Source organism: Nicotiana tomentosiformis, chromosome 4 (assembly GCF_000390325.3).
Source record: "Nicotiana tomentosiformis chromosome 4, ASM39032v3, whole genome shotgun sequence".
NCBI classification, from domain to species: domain Eukaryota; kingdom Viridiplantae; phylum Streptophyta; class Magnoliopsida; order Solanales; family Solanaceae; genus Nicotiana; species Nicotiana tomentosiformis.
The window spans coordinates 90,557,775-90,577,809 of NC_090815.1; the positions used below are offsets into that span (position 1 = coordinate 90,557,775).

The window sequence follows — 20,035 nt, forward strand, 5'->3', positions numbered from 1 at the left end:
GCGCGTCCGAAAGTGGATTCGGAGGTCCGTAGGTAATTTTAGAGTCATTTGGCTAAAAGATAGAAATTTGAAGGTTTTTGAGAAGATTGACAGGAAGTGGACTTTTTGATATCGGGGTCAGAATCCTATTCCGGAAATTTGAGTAGGTTCGTAATATCAAATGTGACTTGTGTGCGAAAGTTGAGGTCAATCGGACGTGATTTGATAGGTTTCGACATCGAATGTAAAAATTTGAAATTTTAAAGTTCATTAAGCTTGAAATGGGGTGTGATTCATGAATTCGATGTTGTTTGATGTGATTTGAGGCCTCGAGCAGGTCCGTGTGATGTTATGGGATAGGTTGGTGTGATTAGATAGGGCCCCGGGGGCCTTGGGTATGTTTCGGGATGGTCTCGGAACATTTTCCTTAGTTTTATAATTTGCTGGTTTCTGGTGTATCAGGTATGCATCGCGATTGCCGAATGGAGGACGCGATCGCGAAGAGAAAATTGGAATGGAGGGGGCAGATGTTCTATGTGATAGCGGAGGTGGACTCGCGATCACGTAAGAGGGAAATCTGAGCTGGGAAATCATGTCTTTGCGTTTGCGAAGTTGGTTTGCGATCGCGTTGTTCTAGATTGTTGTATATCGCGAACGCGTGGGTAAGTTCGTGTTCGCGAAGAACAAGCTTTTGGGCGGCTGGTTGTTGGCCTTCGCGATCGCGAGGTGATTTCCGTGATCGCGAAGTGGAACGGCCTGGGCAGTATTCTTTTAAAATCGGAGATTTTGCTCCTTTTCACTTCATTTCTTCCATAGGAGGCGATTTTGGAGCAATTTTGGAGTGTCATTTTCATCATCTACTATGGAATAAGTGATTTTTTCTCATTGTGAGTTAAATACATGGTCTATATATGGATTAGACATGAAACTTTGTAGGAATTTTGGGATTTAGAAGAAATCCTAGAAATTTATATTTTTGGATTTTGACCACGAATTTGGACATAGAATTGAGAATAAATTATATATTTAAGTTCGTGGTGTTATGGGTAATGTTTATCTTCGAAAATTTTCGGAATCTAGGTACGTGGGCCTGAGGGTGATTTCACCGACTTTTCGAGCGGAGTTGGAAATTATTATAAAATGATTAATTATGAGTAGTAGAGTATATTTTGATTCGGTTGCGTCATATTTGACTAGTTTTGGAGTAATGGACTTCAGTTTGAGTTGTTGGAGCGGATTTGGAGCCGGTTATGGAACTTCGGAGTAAGGTAAGTCTCCTGTCTAACTCTATGAGGGTGAAACTACCCCTAGGTGTTGCATATTGATGTGTGCTACTTGTTGTGGGGCTACGTACGCGCGAGGTGAAGAGAGCCCGTATGTAGTTGCATTCATGTTATTGTCCGGGTAGTTTTAGGCTCACATCATGCCTTGTTGATATTGTTATTGATTATGTTTATTGTCTGCCTTGAGAGGGAGCGATATTGGGTCTGCTTATTAAATATTTTTAAAGGAGTCGAAATTGAAGAACTCAGGTTTAAAAGGTTTCATTTGAACTTCATAATGTCGAAAAGAATTGAGGAATATTATAATAGCTGAAAAAATCTATGTGTAACCGCATCACATGTATGTTTCGCAAGCGGGGTAATATCCTTAAAAAGCTACAAGCTGAATTTTCCTTATTTTGAAAAGAATCAAGAAAGAGATATGATTGTAATGTTAAATTTATATTTTACCGTGTTGCAAGTATGATCCGCGAGCGGGGTGATTCCTTAAATTTATGTTTGACCGCGTCGCATGTATGATTCGCGAGCGGGGTAATTCATACTACTCTTATGGGATCGGGCCGTTCGCCTCGGCAGAATATTTGTACCATACTCTCATGGGAGCGGGCCGTTCGCCTCGGCAGGTTAATAGATGAATCTATGGTTCGCGCCGTTCGACCCTCGGCAGTGCACAATTTACTTTTATGTTGGATCGGGTCGTGCGCCTTGGCATTCCTATATATATATATATATATATATATATATATTATCCTCATGGAATCGTGCGTAACAGTTGGCAAAAAGCCGTTGTATCTGGGGGTTTTCCCTGATTTGGATTATGACAACCTCTTTGATGAAATCCAGTATATTTATATATATGCTCCGGTTACGGAGGGAACTTGCTAGTTGAAAGCTTGAGTAAATTGTAAAGAGGAAAATTGTACCACGTATTTTATACTTGTTTGTTTCATATATTTACTCTATCTCATATTCATTCATTATTTTCACTATACTTGATATTATTGGACCACTAGTAAGTGTCGAAGTCGACATCTCGTCACTACTTCTTCGGGGTTAGGCGGGATACTTACTGAGTACGCGTTGATTTACGTACTCATGCTACACTTGTTGAACATTTTTGTGCAGGTACATTTATATTATTGGCCTTGTGGGCGCAGTGGCGTGGTTGATACGGGGATTTAGATGAGCTGCATTTTTGTGAGACGATTCGCAACCAGCAAAGTCTCCTTCAGAGTATTTGTATTTTCTTTTCTGTCCAAATTTGTATTCCGGACAGTTATTGTATTTTATTTTATCTCCTAGTAAATGCTCATGCACTTGTGACATCGAGTTCTGGGATGATTATGGGATTATTCAGTAATGAAATCTACGAAAAACATTATTATTTACTCTATGAAGTTCATCATTTATTATTTAATTGAAGAAAATTTACAATTTCAGAAATATTAAAATGAGAATTTACTAATTATTGGTGTTGGCTTGCCTGATAGAAGTGTCTGGCGCTATCACAACCTTTCAAGGATTTTGGGTCGTGACAGAATGCGTGTTACCATACGCTTCATGATCTATCAGACCCCTTTTATATAGTAGGGGAGTCCTCTTTTAGGTACAACTCTATAAAAGGTAAAAAAATCTTCTGATTCACTGATTGTCGGTTCCTTATCGATACTTGCCGAGATCCCTGCCGTAATATTCGGACGGTCACAGATATTTCGGCCTTATATTGGATTGTCTGACAATGTTTTTCAAAGTTGTTCGAGGCTAGGACCGATTGTCGCGCCCCTTTTTCTCGCGAAATCGGGTTTCGACGTGTGACAACTCTTTTAAAAGGAAGGGTTATTAAAAGAGAGAGTCACCACCTAATGATTTTTAAGGAGCGTTAGGGCGCCTATTGCAAATGACTCGGGTTTACTAGTTTGCGTCACCAAAGATCGGGTAAGGGCTCAAATTACCTCGAAGAGAAGGTGTTAGGCACTCCTTGAGGTCCACAACGGTGGGTCCGACCGAACTCAAATCATGTGAATTAGTCTAAGAGAAAAGAAACAATTGACAAATGAAATAAACAATTTATTTTAAAACAGAAATAGGGGAGTCCTAAGTTTTTTAGCATAAAGGATCACCCCGTGCAATATAAATAATACTTCGTAACTCCTTCAAGACGGGGTGTTACTCAAATTATTCAGCGGGCACAGACTATCATCTCCTGCTACCCAATTACTATCTTTAAGTTATTTACCTAAAGCGCTCTAATCAATTCTAAGTCGTACCCTATGCGTGCACTACACGTCCCATGCCTATGGTCCAGGAGGCATTTGGACCTCTATTTCATGGTGGTTCTAGACCTTAACTTAGGCAGCTCAAAACGGAAAATACTAAGCGACATACAAAATAGTTTAGGACTTTCACATATAAGCAAATAAGGGCTCAAGTTAGCCCCCGCATTTAGACAACAAATGCACATCAAACTCATTAACATTGATAGATTTTAATTAATTAAAATTGCAGAATCCTATAGGCAGGATCTCTATGTGAACGAATGAGCAATCAGTTATACGCAAAATCTAGTTTCTTAATACGATTACGAAGACCTACATAAATTTGCCTACTGATTTTAGCATAATACGATTAAGCCTACCAGCATGGTATCTAGATGTTTTACGCGATAATAAATTATGGCAATCACAGAAGCATATCCAAAATCACTTGTTTTGATCCTATAGGCATGTTTTCTAATGAGGATAGTAGCACAGTGTTTGACAAAACTCCTGAACCAACAGGCAAAATGATAAATAAACTGCTTCAAACCTATAGGCATGCTTTCTACAATTTGGTCCAGTTTTAGATCCTATAGACATGGTTTCTAGAATAAGGCAGCATGTAAACAGAATTTTTGCGCATACATTGAATCACACCATTTCCTATAAGAATGGTCTCTAACAAGTAGAAATATAACACAATTGAACCAAGCATTTAATCTATAGGCAGGGCTACTAGCATATGATGACTGAACATAAAAAAGTACCTATAGGCATGATTTCTAACATACGACATATAATAACACATTATCAAACCTATAGGCATGATCTCTACCCAACTTGTTGTTTTAAGTAAGATAAAAATCCCTTTTTCAATTTTACTAATACCCCAAAATATTATTACAATAATTATTACAGACCCAAAATGAATATAGTAAATTACATAATAGATATAGCTACAGGGAGCCTATAGCAGGCCCAAATACACCTGTACAGGCCAGGCCTTCATTCTCACAATTCACAACAACTCCAGAATTTCATATTCATAGATACAAAAGAGCTAATTGTTGAGTGATTCACCCAGTGAGCATATGTCAAGGCTAAGCATACAGAACCCAAGACCCTAGTGTGTCAGAGTTCCCAAGGGCTTCAAGAACCTAGGGCAGTGCTCACACTAGGGCGGTTGATTAGAAATAATTAAGAGAAAAAACTAGGGACCAAGTCCTAGTATGTCAGAGTTCACAAGGGTCTCAAATGAACCATGAGCAGTGCTCACACTAGGGAGGTCAAAGAAAAGAATCTAAGTAGCCTTGGCTTTCAGCCGGCTAAGGATAAGAATTCAGAAGGACCAGATAGTTGAGGAATAGAATGAAGTCAAGGGATTCCACTGAAGGACAGAATCAATTGAGCATATAAAAATAAATAACAGGCATGTTTAAACTTAAGGCGGACTTAATCAAGTTTCAGGAAATAAATTCAATCACATGCTAACAAGGCAAGTTACAAGACAAATTTATAGTGGAAAGAGAATTCAGATTAGGCTAAGTGCCGAAACTAGTGTCATAAGAAGAAATTATATCAACTGGCAATAGACTATAACATGCTGAAAACTAATTAGGGCAATTACTAGAGATGTCAAGATATGATGAAAACAGGATCAAACAGGCCACATTATAGTGAATTCAGAAACAGACTTGTTATCCTATTAATGAATACATCCATACCTAGTTAACTAATCCATAGAAGGAGATATGAGAGCATATTCAAAGAGCAGGATAATAACAAACTTAAACTTCAAGAGGTGGCTATCAGTGACATATAGGTTAGGCAGAATCAAATTAATCAACTCAAAGTAGGCCTAAACATGTCTCAAACTACGGACGTAATGGCATTTAGGTTAGTAGAATCTAATTGAAGTAACACATTAAACGAAATGACAGATAAATCATAATGAAATGGTAAAGGTTTGGTAACTCACTAGTTAAAATGAAACAAGAAGGAAAGGAATCCCACAATATTGTGAATATCACCCAAAGAGCAAGAACTCAGAATTTCTAGACTTGGCTTTCAGCCGGCCGGGAACTAGAGTACATAACAAGATTATTCACGAATAAGGAGTATACAGCTTTAGTTTTATAGCTTTTTAATAATTTTTCGAACTTAACCAAAGGGGAGTGGGGAGGGGTTTAAATAGTGTAGGAACTAAACACATAAATATGAAAATATAATTAATTCAAACAATCAGTAAAGAAGAAAAGTTTTGAAACCCTAGTTTTTAGGTAAACTCCACAAAATTGGCAGAACATAAAGGCAGTCAAACACATATTGTATAAAATGAACATAGACATGAATATTATTCACAAAACCAGAACCAAACCAGATTTGGTTCAAATAAAAAGGATCTGAAACCCTAATTTAGTGCAAGTAAAAATAATCGGCAGAAATAGACAGATTCATACATAATAAGGCGAATATAGACGAGATAGTACTTAATATTAAAGCTTGATTCAATTTCGGTTCGAATCAAAGAGAGTCTGTAAACCCTAACCTTAGGGTTAAGTATGAATCAGCAAGATACGAACAAATCGGACTCACACGGTGCAAAATAACGTGTTGGACTTAATGTCGTCCAGATTCTAGAGATGAAGATCGATTAGGGCAGAATCAGAGTAGGGTACTTGCCATGTTTAGGCAAGTACTAAATAATACCGTAAAGAATCAACCAATAAAGGAAATATGTCAAAATGGTAAGTAAATGGGAAGAAAATTCTATTAGGAACGGGATTAGGGGAGGATTTTGGAGAAGCGGCGGGCTAGGGTTCTTCATAGAGAAGGGAGTAGAGAGGCGGCAGGTTTGGAGGAATGGGGTTAGGGTTTGAGGACGGGTGATATACGGAAAAGGGGAAGGCGTTTGTGAGCCGTTGATAATTGTTGATCAACGGCTGGGATTTGGGAAGGGGTTGGGTCGAGTTAATTAAATAGATATGGGTACTGGGCTAATGAGTTTGGGCTTAGGGTAATTGGGCTATGTTTGGGTAGTTAGGTCCGAAATTAGTTATGAAATTAGGGATAAATTTTAAATACCCAATTTTAATAAATAAATAATTTATAAAAATAATAGATAAATAACAAAAATATCACTTGGGCATGAAAATGATTAAAAATAATTATTTAACATTATAAAAATATAAAAAATTATTTTTTTGTATAAATAATGTAATTATATGTAGATATGGGCTATTATTGCAAAATGTGCAATTTAGCCCTAAAAATGCAAATGTAATTACACGAAATACACTGAAAATATTTAAAATTTCATATTAGTATAAATGATAAGTTTAAATTATTAAATCATCATAAAAATAATTAGGAGGGTAATTATTGGATATTTATATAATAAAATACATAAATAAATTGATTTAATGTCTTTAAAAATCATGGAAGATTATGAAAAATACTTGTGTATGCTTGTAAATCAAATGATGATGCATATGCACTATTTTGAAAGTGTATATATATATATATAGAAAAATATGAGGAAAAAATTGGGTATCAACAGCTGCCCCTCTTTACCCGGGAAGGATGAAAGAGTTATCGGGTAAAGAAATAATGATCAATTTTGACCGAATGGGGTGTTTTGAAAACTATAGGTCGCACCCTGGTCTCTGAGGTGCCTACATATTCCTGGTTATACAGGAATCAGGTCATGTGTAGTTCTGGATCCAACGGTGGAATAAACCGATAGAATTGTTGTAAGAACGGACTGAATGTTCTGGATATGACAGGTTGAGAATGGTTACGGATATTTGAGTGGGCATCAGGTGAGAATAAGTAACGGATGGTGGTCGGTTGCGTTTGAAATAATTGAAGGATATGAACGTTGAATGGAAACTGGAGCGAAGATTGCTCCCATTATGAGAACGGTTACTTCCCGGATTACCTGCAAACTCAGAATACAATGCATGCATACAGATTATCGCATAAATTTAAACATGATGCAAATTCCCTTTGGACCATGGAGATCGTCCTTGGACGGTGAGGATGACATCCTTAGACCATGAAGTCCCGGGCCATGAATTGTGCGGTAAAGGATTCGCAGGCTATGAAATGATGTTCTCGGGCTATGAAGACGGTGCCTCTGAACCATGATACCTTTGAATAATGATGTGCAAGATTAAGAGATCCTCAGGCCATGGCATGGTGTCTCCCGGCTATGAGGATAATGCCTTCGGACTACGACGCCTTCACATAAATTGGCTATGTATCAGCCTATGAGATGCAGAGATATGATGCTTGAGATAAAACAAGACAGAGCTTAGTCCTGTGTAGAGTCGGGAGCAGATCTTAGTCCCGAGAGAAGAGAATAATGCAAGGTTTGGAGCAGAGAAACATTTGTGGTTATGCAAGGAGAGACAATGCTTAGTCTCATGCAATGAGAAGACAATGCTTAGCCTTGTGCAGTTGAGGAGGCAGGGCTTAGCCTCATGCAAGATGGAGGCAGTGCTTGGTCTCATGCAAGGGGAAGGTGATGCTTAGCCTTATACAGTTGAGGTGGCATGGCTTAGCCTCATGCAAGATTTGAGACAATGCTCAGTCTTATGCAAATGGAAGGCAATGCTTAACCTTATGCAGTCGAGGAGGCAGGGCTTAGCCTCATGCAGGATGGAGACAATGCTTAGTCTCATGCAAATGGAAGGTAATGCTTAGCCTTATGTAGTTGAGGAGGCAGGGCTTAGCCTCATGAAGGATGGAGACAGTGCTTAGTCTCATGAAAATGGAAGGCAATGCTTAGCCTATGCAGTTGAGGAGGCAGGGCTTAGCCTCATGCAAGATTTGAGACAATGCTTAGTCTCATGCAAATGGAAGGCAATGCTTAGCTTTGTGCAGTTGAGGAGGCAGGGCTTAGCCTCATGCAACATTTGAGACAATGCTTAGTCTCATGCAAATGGAATACAATGCTTAGCCATATGCAGTTGAGGAGGCAGGGCTTAGCCTTATGCAGTTGAGGAGGCAGGGCTTAGCCTCATTTAGGATGGAGACAGTGCTTAGTCTCATGCAAATGGAAGGCAATGCTTAGCCTTATATAGTTGAGGAGGCAAGGCTTAGCCTTATGCAAGATGGAGACAGCGCTTAGTCTCATGCAAATGGAAGGCAATGCTTATCCTTATACAGTTGAGGAGGCAGGGCTTAGCCTCATGCAAGATTTGATACAATGCTTAGTCTCATGCAGCGAATAAATAATAAGTGATAATGGAGTATTTCTTAGCTGTGGATGAGTTTGGTAGCCTTGTTGTTGTGAAGACAGTGATTCTAAGGTGCGCACGTACTGGCGATTATCTCTTGTTCCTACATTCAAAGAAAAATCGTGAGTTTTGCGGGAAAGGTTGGTTCGTGCCTTTGTCTGCTCTGCTCCGCGTTGGAATCCTATTCGAATTACCATGGGTAGCATTTGGCTAAAAATAAAGTTTTTCGAAAAATATGCATGCATAGTTATTCAAAACACAGTAATGTGCAATTTAAAAATTGATTAGATGAACCAATAATTGCGACATTGTTAGAGACATTGCGACCTTCTTTCCATAGAATTTTGAGGGTCCTCCTCAAAGTTCTGCCCCAGTTACCTAGACGAACCTCTGGTTGTTCTGCATACAGTGTCGTTGGCTGAACTTGCTTCGGAATTTTGAATGTCCTCCTCAAAATTCTGCCCCAGTTTCCGATTATGGGGAAAATAGAAATTTTATTGTATTGTGACCGAACCCACAGGGCTGCCTACGTATTCCCTCTTAAACGGGAATCAGGTCAAGCGTAGTTCAATTACATCATATGAAGAAATGCAAAAAGTTTAGACATAGTATCTTTTGTCTACGTCTGAATTGATAGGCTTCGGTCAAATTTCTCTATCCATCTATGCGAGTATGAGTGCTCTTCCTGTTAGTACCCTGTGAACCATATAAGGCCCTTGCCAGTTGGGTAAGAATTTTCCTTTGGCTTCATCCTGATGTGGAAAGATCCGTTTCAACACTAGCTGCCTCGGTGCGAACTATCTAGGTTTGACCCTTTTGTTGAAAGCTCTGGACATTTTGTTCTGATAAAGTTGACCATGACACACTGCATTCATTCTTTTACTGGCAATGAGAGCTAATTGTTCAAAGCGACTTCTTATCCATTCCGCATCACTGAGCTCAGCTTCTTGTATAATTCTCAAGGAAGGAATTTCTACCTCGGCGGGGATGACGGCTTCAGTACCGTAGACCAATAGGTAAGGAGTTGCCTCGGTTGACATGCGGACTATGGTACGGTACCCTAATAAGGCAAATAGTAACCTCTCGTGCCATTGCTTGTGGTTGTCTACGATCTTCCTCAGTATTTTCTTGATATTCTTGTTTGCGGCCTCCATGGCTCCATTCATTTGAGGCATGTATGCTGTGGAATTCTTGTGCTTGATTTTGAAGGTCTCGCACAAAGCTTTTATTAGGTCACTATTGAGATTGGCGGCGTTGTCGGTGACGATGGACTCTGGAACCCCAAATCGGCAAATAATACGATCTCTGACAAAATCTGCGATGACTTTCTTGGTTATAGCTTTGTAGGATGCATCTTCGACCCACATTGTGAAGTAGTCTATGGCCACTAAAATGAACTTGTGCCCGTTTGAAGCGGAGGGCTCGATTGGTCCAATGACGTCCATTCCCCAAGCGGCAAAAGGCCAAGGGGCACTCGTTGCATTGAGTTCATTTGGCGGCACCCATATCATATCTGCGTGTATTTGGCACTGATGACATTTTTGGACATACCTGATGCAGTCTGTTTCCATAGTCATCCAAAAATAACCTGCCCTCAGTATCTTCTTGGCTAAAATTAAACCATTCATGTGTGGTCCACAAATTCCAGAGTGTATCTCTTTGAGCAGTTTGGAAGATTCCTTGGCGTCAACACACCGTAATAATCCTAAGTCTGGAGTCCTTCTGTGCATAATCCCTCCACTTTGGAAGAAATGGTTGGACAATCTTCGGAGCGTGCACTTTTTAGTATGATTTGCATGCTCCGGGTACTCTCCTTTTGCCAAGTACTCCTTGATATCATGGAACCATGGATTCCCGTCTGCTTCTTCTTCAACATGAGCACAGTAAGCCGGCTGATTATAGATCCTTATCAGAATGGGGTCGATGAAATTCTTGTCTGGATGCTGTATCATGGAGGACAAAGTGGCCAATGCATCTGCGAACTCATTCTGGATTCTCGGGACATGTCTAAACTCTATCTTCGTGAACCTCTTCATCATCTCTTGAACATGATATAGATATGGTAATATCTTGGTATTCTTTGTAGCCCATTCTCCCTGCACCTGATGTACCAGCAGATCTGAATCGCCAATTACCAGTAATTCCTGGATATTCATGTCAACGGCCAAATTGAGCCCCAATATGCAAGCCTCATATTATGCCATATTATTGGTGCACGGAAATTTGAGTTTTGCGGATACCGGATAATGTTGACATGTTTTTGACACCAAAACGGCTCTAATACCCACTCCTTTGAAGTTTGCGGCTCCATCGAAAAACATTCTCCACCCGTCGTAGGCTTCGGTGATATCATCTCCTACGAATGATACTTCATCATCAGGAAATACGTTTTTAGTGTTTTGTATTCTCCTCCTACAAGATTTTCCGCAAGATGATCCACTAATGCTTGTCCCTTAACCGCCTTCTGAGTCATATAGACAATGTCGAATTCACTCAACAATATCTACCATTTTGCCAGCTTCCCTGTAGGCATGGGTTTCTGGAAGATGTACTTCAGAGGGTTCATACTTGATATGAGATATGTGGTATAGGCACAGAAGTAGTGCCTCAGTTTCTGGGCTATCTAGGTCAAATCAAAGTAGGTGCGTTCCAGCAAAGAATACCGTGCTTTGTAGGGTGTGAACTTCTTACTCAAATATTATATGCCATGTTCTTTCCTTCCCGTCTCGTCGTATTATCCCAAGACACAACCGAAAGACCCATCTAATACGGAGAGATAGAGTAGCAGTAGTCTACCAGGTTTTGGCGGGACTAGGACTGGCGGTGTGGACAAATATTCTTTGATTCTGTCAAAATCTTTCTGGTAGTCTTCAGTCCAATTGGTTGCGGCATCCTTCTTTAACATTTTGAAAATCGGCTCACAGATCACTGTTGATTGTGCTATGAAGCGGCCGATGTAATTAAGACGTCCCAAGAAGCTCATCACGTCTTTCTTATTCTTTGGAAGCGACAAATCCTGGATAGTCTTGACCTTTGATGGGTCTAGCTCAATTCCTCGGCGACTGACGATGAACCCTAATAACTTTCCTACGGGGACCCCAAAGGCACATTTTGCGGGATTCAATTTCAAATTGTACCTCCAAAGTCGATCAAAAAATTTCCTCATGTCTGCTATGTGATATGTACTCTTCTTGGATTTGATGATGATGTCATCCACATATACCTCTATCTCCTTGTGTATCATGTCGTGGAAAATAGTTGTCATGGCCCTCATATAAGTGGCCCCAGCATTCTTTAGACCGAACGGCATCATTTTATAGCAGTACACCCCTCATGGTGTGATAAAAGCTGTCTTTTCGGCATCCTCTTCATCCATCCAGATCTGATGATATCCCGCGAAGCAGTCCACAAAGGATTGGAGTTCATTCATGGCGCAATTGTCGATCAGTATGTGTATGTTGGGTAACGGAAAATCATCTTTGGGACTTGCTCTGTTTAGGTCCCGATAATCAACGCATACTCCGACTTTCCCATCCTTCTTCGGAACTAGCACGATGTTAGCCAACCAAGTTGGATATTCAACCACTTTGAGAACCTTAGCTTTGATCTGTTTGGTGACTTCTTTTTTGATTTTCAAACTTATATCTGGATTGAACTTTCTGAGCTTCTGCTTTACTGGCGGACACATTGGGTTGGTAGGTAGTTTATGAGCCACTATGGACGTGCTCAAATCGGTCATGTCATCATAGGACCATGCAAAGATATCCTCATATTCCTTCAAGAAACCAGTGTATTCTTCTTTATCTGATGGTGACAGGTGAATGCTTACACGTGTTTCCTTGACTATTTCGGAGTCTCCTCGATTAACTGTTTCAGTCTCATCCAAATTGGACTTAGGCTTGTTTTCAAAGTTTTCCACTTCTCTAACAATTTCCTCGGGCATTATATCCTCTTCCAGATCCTCTGAATCATTATCCTTATGTTGCGTTGTCTCATTACATGTAATAGTCGTAAGTTCATCGGGATAGGTAATAATAATGTTGTAGAGAAAAAAAAACATAAAAAATAATAATAAATACTAAAAGCATCAATGCATTTAGATAAATCTTTAAAACGTCAAACAGGTGCGGCTCGATGACCCGAGCAATTATTTCAAAACAAAACATGCTTAAAACAAAATGTTAAAAATGCCTTAAATGCTCATAAAAATTGCTTTTAAAAATAAGTGATGCTAATTGCTAGGTTACCCAGGAACTCGATAGGCCCTTGATGGTGCAGCAGTCCAGTTCTTGAGAACATATCCCTTCTCCACGGTCTGAATAATGAGGCCTTCCTCCTCCTCCTCAACTATCGCACTGCAATCCATGTCACCATCATCCAAAAATAGATTCCTTATACCCGCTAGAACTTCATCTTATTCGGACTCCCACATCATGTCAGCTTAGTGAAATGACTGGCTCAACTGTGGTATTGGTTGCTCTAGAGAGTAATAAGGACCACGCCATGGTGGCGACCAATTCTGATACTCGTGCCAGGTGTATTCATACCCAAGCCCAAAAGTTGTGCTGTGACGCTTTAGCTGTATTGTTTTGGTGATCCCCTGGAGATTCTTACCGAGACCTTTACCAGGCTCATACCTTGTCCATGCCAATATGCCTTCTATCTTACTGCTCCACCATTTGTCATTTTCAATTGCATTGACGTGCTCGATGCGATGGTATGTTTCTCCACCCAACTTCCTTCTATTCTCGATGACCGGAACAGTTTGACTGGTGTAAATGGGATTACTTTCGTCCCCATAGATGATCACTTCCTGATGGTTCCACTCAAACTTCACAACCTGATATAGAGTAGAAGCTACGGCCCCAGCAGCATGTATCCAAGGTCGTCCCAATAATAGGTTGTAGGTAGCAGATATGTCCAACACTTGAAACTCAACATCAAACCAGGTTGGGTCCATATGTAGGCTGAGGTTGGTTTCCCCAATTGTGGCCCTTTGAGACCCATCAAATGCTTTCACATTCATACTTCCTGCTCGTATCTCGTGCAGGCCTTTACCCAATCTTTTCAGAGTAGTTAGTGGACATATGTTAAGACTCGAACCCCCATCTATTAGGACTCTGGAAATGAACTTATCCTCAAATTACACTGTGATATGCAATGCCATGTTGTGACTTAGTCCTTCTGGTGGTAGCTCGTCTTCATGAAAAGTGATCTTGTGGCTTTCCAACACTTGTACTACCATATTGGCCATCTCTCCACTGGTAATGTTGTTGGGTAAACAAGCCTCATTCAACACTTTCATCAACGTGTTCCTGTGTGCCTCAGAATTCTGCAGTAGTGATAGAATGGATATCTGAGCAGAAGTTTTGTTCAGATGGTCTACTATAGAATATTCTCTTGCTTGCACCTTTTTCCAAAGATCATTCGGGCCAGTCTCAATGATGGGCTGGTTGGAAGCAGCTTATTTACTTGTTCCCCTTAAGTGTTCAGGTGTGTAAATTCTACCAGTCCTGGTCATCCCTTATGCTGCACCAGATTCTTCCATTTTTCCTTTCCTCCTGGCTTCTGCAACATAGTCCCAGGGTATGGCATTGGACTTAAAAGATGGTGTGGGTGCTACCGTCACAGTGCTGGGTATGATCACTTCTACTTCAAACGGAGCAAGTGCAGCTGTTGTTACTTCCACCTCGAACGGGGTTGGTGCGGCTACTTCAACTTCGACTGGTGGCTGTATATGTACCACAATAGGAGTGAGAGTGACCGCAGGTTTCTTTGGGTCATCCCCTTCTCGAATAAGCCCAATTGACCCTTCCGGGTCCCATTCTTCATCAGTTTCTATCACATTCGCACCCTCGCCCCTGTGATCTGGGAGGGGATTGTTGCGGACGTTAGGTGTAGCCTCCTTTGCTTGTATGACCTTGGTATCAATTAATGTCTGAATCTTATCCTTCAAAGTACGATACTCGTCAATAGTATGACATTTTATGCCTGAGTGATAGGCACATAACTTATTTGGATTGACCCATTGAGAGGGATTTTCCATGGCAACAACGGGAATAGGGGTGACATATCCAGCAGCTTTCAGTCTCTCAAATAACTGATCGATAGGTTCAGCAATAGGGGTGTACTGTCTGGGCGGCCTGCGATCGAAATTTGGTCTAGGTTTCTGATAGTTTTAGCGGGCTGGCAGAGAGTGATAGTATGATGGTTGGGTGTTATAAGTATGGTAGGCAGCGGAGGGTTGTGGATATCTGGGAGGTGAAGGCTGATATGTGGGTGGAGGTGTTTGTTATGTAAAAGGAGATTTTGGACCTTGGGCTATCATCATGGCCCATACTTCTTTCTTCTTGGATATACCCCCTGATTGCAAAGCTTTATTCGTAGCCTGTAATGCCTCAAAATTAGTTACCATTCTGCTTTATCCCTTCTTCAATCCTTTCCCCCAATTTGATAATGTCAGAGAATTTGTGATTCTCGATAACCATTAACCTTTCATAGTATTATGGATCTTGGGCCCGGACGAAAAACTTATTCATCTCCTCTTCTTCCAATGCCGGCCTTACTTTCGCAACTTCCGATCTCCATCGAGTAGCATACTCACGGAAAGTCTCTGTTGGCTTTTTCTTGAGATTCTGGATATAGAAGACATCTGGCGCATTCTCCGTATTAAACCTGAACTGATCCATGAAATTCGATGCCATGCTTACCCAGCTAACCCACTTCTTTGGACTTTGACTGATGTACCATGATAGGGTGTCTCCAGTGAGGCTTCTCATGAACAGTTTCATGCGAATCCTTTCATCTTTTCCAACATCTACGAGCTTGTCACAGTATGTCCTTAGATTTACCTTTGGGTCACATGTTCCGTCAAATATCTCGAACTTGGGAGGTTTGTAACCCTCCGGCAGTTCTACGTTTGGCTTAATACACAGATCTTCATAGTTCAAACCCTCAATACCTTTACCCCCTTCGATACCCTGGACTCGGCTTGTGAGCTTCTTAAGTTCCTCTGCCATATTCTTGATGAGCAGGTCCTTCTCGACGGATTCTGGTGTGTGTGGGGTTTGTTGAGTGGGGTGAGGTAGAGTTTCTACGTATATGGGGTTACTTTAGTGGATATCGGGGATTTGGGTGTAGTAATGATCATTGGTTGAGTTCTGCGGATCGGGGGTAGGTTGCGGTGTATTTTGAGGAGTATGCTAGGTAGTAGTTTGTGGATACTGAGTTGGAAGATGTTGGTGTTGAGGAGGAGTTGGCACTGGTGGAGGGTTAGGATTTTGAGGAGGTGTGGTGTATTGATGAGGAGTGGGAGGATTTTATGGATGTTGGTTTGGTGTGTTTTGAGGAGGTGCTGGGTTTTGGGCATTCTGTTGGTTAATATCCGGGACGTTTAAGGTGAGGGAGAGGTTTGCCAAGTTGCGGACCCGCTCAAATTCCCCTTGCAATTTCAATATTTTCTGCTCCAACCGTAGAAGCAAATCATTCTGTGCCGGAGTACTCCGACCATTTGAAGTTTCAACAATTTTCGCATGCGCAGCGTTATCCTTCCTGATACCACTCATGTCATCCATCTTAGCCTTTCCCTTACTTTTAGGATCACTTGGAGGAGGAGGAGGTGGAGGGCCTCTGGATCTGGTATGATACGCTGATGATGGCAGTATGCAAGCACTACTACAAAAACATTTATTAGCGGTAATTAATATGCTCTTTAGCAGCAATAAAAATTGTCGTTAAAATATTTACCAGCAATTAGACTTTGGCTGGTGTTGCCAGCGTCGCTAAAGGATTTAGTGGCCATTGCACGAAGTGCCGGTAAAGATCCTTTTTATTGTCGCTAAAAGTACTTGGGATTTAGCGGCAATTATTTACCGGTAATTAAAATGGCCACGAAAACTGCCATATGATATCCAACATCATACATTTTATGGCTTTTGTTATTGCCGGTAAAGACCCATTCAATTGCCAGTAAAAAGTGCTCTTTCAGCGGCATATATAATTGTCGCTAAAACTATCTATGAATTGGTCTTTGTTTGTATATTTAAAAGCTTTTGTTATGGGCACTAAAAATCCATCTGATTGCCTTCTTAACGAACTTTCCTATTGCTAGTAAGAATTAAAGAAAGGTTCCTTTCATAACCTGTAATGCGCATTACATAGATTCAAATTCAATTATAATAAGAATAAGATTCATTTTCAAAAGGTTTAATACACTTCATTAAACCCACAACAAAATATACTAATCCATAATTTCAAAGTATCAACAACATAACCAAAAAGGTAAACTATTTGAATCTAATAACTTGTGTGATTTGTCATCTACTAACTGGCATTATCAAATTGCTACAATACTATACAATAAATGGTGCCATTAAAGTTTGTCCAACTCTTGATCATGATAAAACCTTGCACATGCGAGATTATCTGAAGAACTACTTAATCTTTGTTCGAAGAATAGTTGTCTGGCTACCCATACCATACATACTTAGTCATTAGTCTCCAAAGCTATATGCCTTGCATAATGCAGTACCTTTACAGGAAACAAATCAAAGTATGAAATTAGTATTTCTTTTGTTGTAGTGGCAAGCTATGACTCTGTGATAATTACACAACTACTTTAAAACCGATAACGGAAGACTTTGGTGAGTGTCAACTGTCAAAGCATATGTTCCTCATTCACTTATATGTTATGCATGCAGACGTTTAAGCCAACACAAACGAAAAAAATAAAAAACCTCAAAACTATTTTCAATTAACAGCGGAAGGTCGATATTTAAGGATCCCAATAATCTATACTATGTGACAAGTAGCTCTTTTAAGTTAATTTTTCACAAACTACTTACTTTTGTATTTTAGACTTATAAGACCACATGTTCATGTTGTCATTCCACTATAATTACATGAAATAGTAAAAATCTAAGCTGAATCTGGAACAAGCTAGCAATATAATAAAATTTATGTGTTTTAGTTGTCTGTCCAATAAGATAGCCGGCATTACTTGGTTATTTATACTTTATTAATTTACTTATGTTTGGTCAATAGAATGAAATGCTTGATGTATGTTTGATGTATAAATGTTTTATGCTTTCTAGATAATTTCTATACAACCTTTTCTTATTCGACCTTTCGAAATCTTTTCTTTCAAAAGACATTGCCATATTAGACAAGTATATATACTATCAAATTTTGCTTTCTTTCTTTGGGATAATTAAATAGTAATTTAAACAAGTTTTTACTTAAAAGTTAACTAGGGAGTTAGTAGATGATCCCTATTGTATACAACTTGTTCAAGGATGACATAAAAATGACCTAATTTTTCAATAGAAATTATTCTTAATTTCAAAGCAAAGTAAGATGTCACTGGAACCATAGACACAGATCGAATATATAAAAGGTTGGAAGCAGAGTAAAGCACTCAAATACCTTAATGGCAGCTTCCCCATATGTTTTCTTTTTACCACTTGAATGAGGTTCAGAGGTGTCCGTGCTTCCAACTTTAAGTTTCTCATAGAGTCCTCTATCAGAAGCATGTCCACTCCCTTTCTGCTTCCCGCTTTGGTACTTGATATCTGTTGGAGTCGAACTAGGAGAAGCAATAGCAGCTTTGGCAACTTTGATCTTTCTCACCTTGGATACAGGACCGTATCGTAATCTTCATAACTAGAATCAGAATATACATTCCCATATATTTTGATACACCAATGAATCCGAGCAATTGAATTCAAGAACAGAAAGATAAAAGGACAATATCCAATATATTACACATGTACGAATATATGATCGTGGGAGGAATATCTATCTGAAATTAATTACCCAAAAAGTTTGTTCACATCTCTAGGGGAATGCCAGACAAACTCAATTCTGCAAATGCTACAGATCAAACTCAAGAAGGACAAAGATGAATAATAGAATGAAAAACAAGGCACAAATGCAATGTAAATGAAAGTGAATAAAGAAAAGGAGGAAAAATAAGCAACTCAAATTTCATTCACCAACATATTACATCATGTCTCCAATCACATTAAAGAATTTAGAAGTTTAAAATAATCTAGAACTATGAGAATTTGTTAACATTGCTATACTAACAGACTAGCAACATGACTGAAAACAAGGATCTAACAACCACCATGGATATTGCAAAGAGCCAAATATAGAAAATTGCAGAATGGAGATAACAAACATACATTCAAATATGCAAAAAGAAAAGGAATTTTTACATTGAAATGGCATTCATGGTGTTTATGTCGCTTGTGCATGGCTGCTTTTTGCCTCAAGAACCTAGCATATATCAATACATTAGGAAACAAGTAGACCAAATAAGTATCTTAAGCATATTATAATGTATAAACCTACCTCCAATGTGGGCTTAAGAAAATCTCCACCAAACTCTGTGTTAATATCAAGTTAGATGTTAAAAACTATTTTTCCTCTATCGAATATCATCTTAATGATGTAGATATAAGAAAAAGAAGATGAAGTTGATGATGACGTACCAGAGTAATCGATCCAACTGGAAATAGAAATGAATGTTGGGTGTTAGGGTTCCAATTGATTTTAATTTTTTATTCCTCTAGGTTCTTGATGAAAAACAAAATACAAAAATGAAGGAGGGAAATGAAAAACAATTTGGAGAGAGTGTGAAAAAAATGCCGCTCTTGGACTTGTTAGTGTAATAGTAAAAGACGCAAGCTTCAGTGGCGCTTTTTCTTAATTGCCGGTAATAAGTGTTTATTCTCGGTAAATGTTCAATTGCCGCTAACATTGGCCTATAAATTAGCGACAATTAACTTATTGTCACTAAATAATTGCCTCTAAAAGTCTTTTTCGTCATAGTGAAGAACCAACCTTAGGGATGAGAATAATCAAAACAAAGAAAAGTTAAAACGTAAACAAGTCAGTAGGGGATTTTGAAAGGATATTTACAGTATTTAAACATGTATTGCAGAATTATAAATTCGCGTCCTAATTTTGGGGACCTCATTGTGCCTGAGGTAGGCCTAGCGACACATTAGATTTGGAGAAACTTGATGCCGATAACTACCTCTTTTCATTAATGTAATAAATAGATCAAACCTCTAAAATGACAATAGTTAAAAGAGTTGTTAGTGGCATTTGCCTTATTACAATCAATTTCTAAAACGACTCTAGAAAAGCAAATAAACAACAATTCTATTCTATTCGGTCCCGGAGGGACCCTCTCCAAGCTTGGCCTTCTTGGCCCCATCGATCAGATTCCCCAGGTCGCGCATGTCCAGCAGCAGATACGCCCTTGCTA

The 20,035-nt window shown here is 39.5% G+C and overlaps 1 protein-coding gene and 1 long non-coding RNA gene across 6 annotated transcripts; both read right to left on the minus strand.

Annotated features, from left to right (window-relative positions):
- Nucleotides 1–15,263: 15,263 nt before the first annotated feature.
- Nucleotides 15,264–15,779, minus strand: LOC117278377 (uncharacterized). Its single transcript, XM_033657852.1, has one exon. It carries the CDS (start codon nt 15,777–15,779, stop codon nt 15,264–15,266), a length of 516 nt encoding a protein of 171 aa, XP_033513743.1.
- Nucleotides 15,780–16,953: 1,174 nt separating this feature from the next.
- On the minus strand, nt 16,954–19,473 carry LOC108946251 (uncharacterized). Of its 5 annotated transcripts, XR_011415513.1 has the most exons (4): nt 19,254–19,472; nt 19,114–19,148; nt 18,184–19,038; nt 16,954–17,290 (listed from the first exon to the last, which is right to left on the minus strand). It is a non-coding gene; the product is annotated as an uncharacterized lncRNA (long non-coding RNA). The 5 variants fall into 5 exon arrangements; XR_011415511.1 differs by having other exon boundaries at nt 18,184–19,148; nt 19,254–19,473; XR_004508753.2 differs by lacking the exon at nt 19,114–19,148 and having other exon boundaries at nt 19,254–19,471.
- Nucleotides 19,474–20,035: the final 562 nt, after the last annotated feature.